The following is a 2,257-nucleotide window of genomic DNA, read 5'->3' as shown; positions in this document are numbered from 1 at the left end:
TGGAGGGCGCAGTGTCACTGGCTCATGTGGGAACCAAACCAGCGGCCCTGCTGCTTAGAGCTCGCGCTCCCAAGCCAACTCTTAACCAACAAGCCACTCGGCTAGCCCCAGACAATAGTCTTCCATTGAGAGTTTTATCCTTTTAAAAAACGCATGTTTCCTTTTTTATTTTCTATGTTATAACTTACACTCAGGTTCTAAGTATCAAGCAGATATGGTGCCCCAACATCTCTTATGAATTTGTCAAATTAACACTTATTTAGTGGAGCACAGGGTGCCAGATGATGAGCCAAGGTCAAACCACAGGTGACAAGAGAAAATGAAATATAGAAGTTTAGTACTCACAGGAAGTAACCAACATGCCTCCAGGGGCCACATGCAGAAGTCAAGGTAGGGTGCAGGCTGAGAGAGAGACAGGAGCTAGGGCATCTGCCTTTGGTAGGGTCCGTGGGTGGAGTGTTTTGGGGTTCCTGAGCTAAGGCCAGGTTGGTCAATCCAAACCCAAAATGTAGAGGTGTGCTAAGCTCCACAGGGGCCTTGTCTAAGGGGCATACAAGAGGGAAGTCAGGAAGACTGTTGATCACGAGGGCTGTCATAACAGGAACTTACATTTGCTTCTGACCCTGCTGGCTGCCATGTAGGGCATGTGCTTGTATGAGGGTGTGAGTGTCACTTTAAGGTCACTGCAGGCATCATGGCCGAACAAATGGATGCAAAGGCAGCAATACCATGGCGTAACTGAACTGAACTCTTGACACCATCGCTTTGACCACAGTAGGAGCTGACGGGATTTGGAGCTTCAACATGGTTCCAAAGTGTATCCAACATACTAGAGTAATTCAGTCACTACTCAGTTGGGATTTCCCATATGATCTGGCTATTTTCAGTTTTCTGGTTGTCAGAAACATATTCTTGCTTTTCTTTTTGGATTGCAATGTAAGGGCATAAATCTAACACAAATCCAATACGAATCAGACTTATAGGTCAAAAGGTAAGGAAATTATTAGAACAAAGAATATGTTTAATAAAAATAGTAGGGTCAAGCATTGTTGGTTCACTCATGCAATAAATACTTTTGAGCAGCTTCTACGTGCAAATGTCTGTGCCATGTGCAGGAAATGCTGAGGTAACTGTAACAACCACAGCCACTGCCCTACAGAGTGTATGGGTACTGGGGAAGACCCACATTAAGTAAACCAATAATCCTAAGTCTGTGAGTGTTTTGATCGGGGACATCCAGAGTGCACTGGATATATAGGCTGGCCTGGCCTGGCCTGGAGATTCAACTAGTTTAGGTGAACAGAGCAGGCTTCACTGAAGAAGGTTCTAAACTTTTCCATTTTAGTACATCCATTTTTTAGAAATTTATTAAATTATTGATGAATTTTCTCCATAGAAATTATTGAAAAGGCAATGACTCTAAATCAGACCTTGGATGAAGATGTCCAGATACCCAGTTCTGCTCTTCAGAATATGCAAAAGAACATTACATCTTTTCTGGAAACCATACAGAAAAGGCATTTCATGCAGTTGCACCAAAATGCCACACTTGAGCTCAAGTAAGTTCCTAAATATCTCATGACACAGCCAATTAGAAGTAGGAACTGCAGTGCTGAGGGGGGAAGGAGTCATGTGAGAGGAAGGGGAAGAAAGAAAGCTCTCACTGGGGGTATAATATAAAATAGAGGAGTCCTATTGTCAAGTAAATGAAGAAACAGGTGCCAGTCCCTCCAAATAGAGAAAAGTATAATCAATGCCAAATCTCTTCGTGATATTATGCCATAGGTTTTGTTTTTCTGTGTCCCTGGAACAACATTTCCACCTAGCACAAACAAAAGCACCTCATAATACTGTATTTATTGAAGACCAAGTATAGTGAAATAAATGCTTATGGAAGAAAATAGAGTCAATGTCTACTAGATGTGCTGTAAAACTTACAAGACAGATTGACATTATGCTAGAATAATTTAGCATAGTTATGCAAACCCTCATTAAAAAGCACAATGTGAAGTGACAGATCACAAGGAATTGTTAGGCATGGTCACTAGGAACTTATAATTTACTTTGAGGCTTTTTTTCTTAGTATTTTCACACAATAATTACTTGACGTAGTATATAGCACAAGCTGTCTTTCTTACAGGTTGTGATAAATATTTTAAATACTGGTTTAAATAGTTACTCAGTACTCCAACAAAAATCTGTTCTCTGTAATGTGATAGTTAAACTATTTTAATCTATTTTTCTATTTTATTTATTT

General features: G+C 40.4%; 1 protein-coding gene across 1 annotated transcript in view; it reads left to right on the top strand.

Annotated features, from left to right (window-relative positions):
• The window catches only part of LAMA1 (laminin subunit alpha 1), a gene marked incomplete at its 5' end in the record, with an annotated part of 126,951 nt that overhangs the window by 77,086 nt on the left and 47,608 nt on the right, over positions 1-2,257 (top strand). Inside the window, one exon of the mRNA XM_019633794.1 lies at positions 1,397-1,559. Within this exon, the coding sequence (XP_019489339.1) occupies positions 1,397-1,559 (163 nt within the window). The remainder of the gene's footprint in view (positions 1-1,396; positions 1,560-2,257) is intronic.

This window comes from Hipposideros armiger, unplaced genomic scaffold (genome assembly GCF_001890085.2).
Source record: "Hipposideros armiger isolate ML-2016 unplaced genomic scaffold, ASM189008v1 scaffold_1411, whole genome shotgun sequence".
In the NCBI taxonomy this organism is placed as follows: Eukaryota; Metazoa; Chordata; class Mammalia; order Chiroptera; family Hipposideridae; genus Hipposideros; species Hipposideros armiger.
This window is presented reverse-complemented; position numbering and strand designations above follow the sequence as displayed.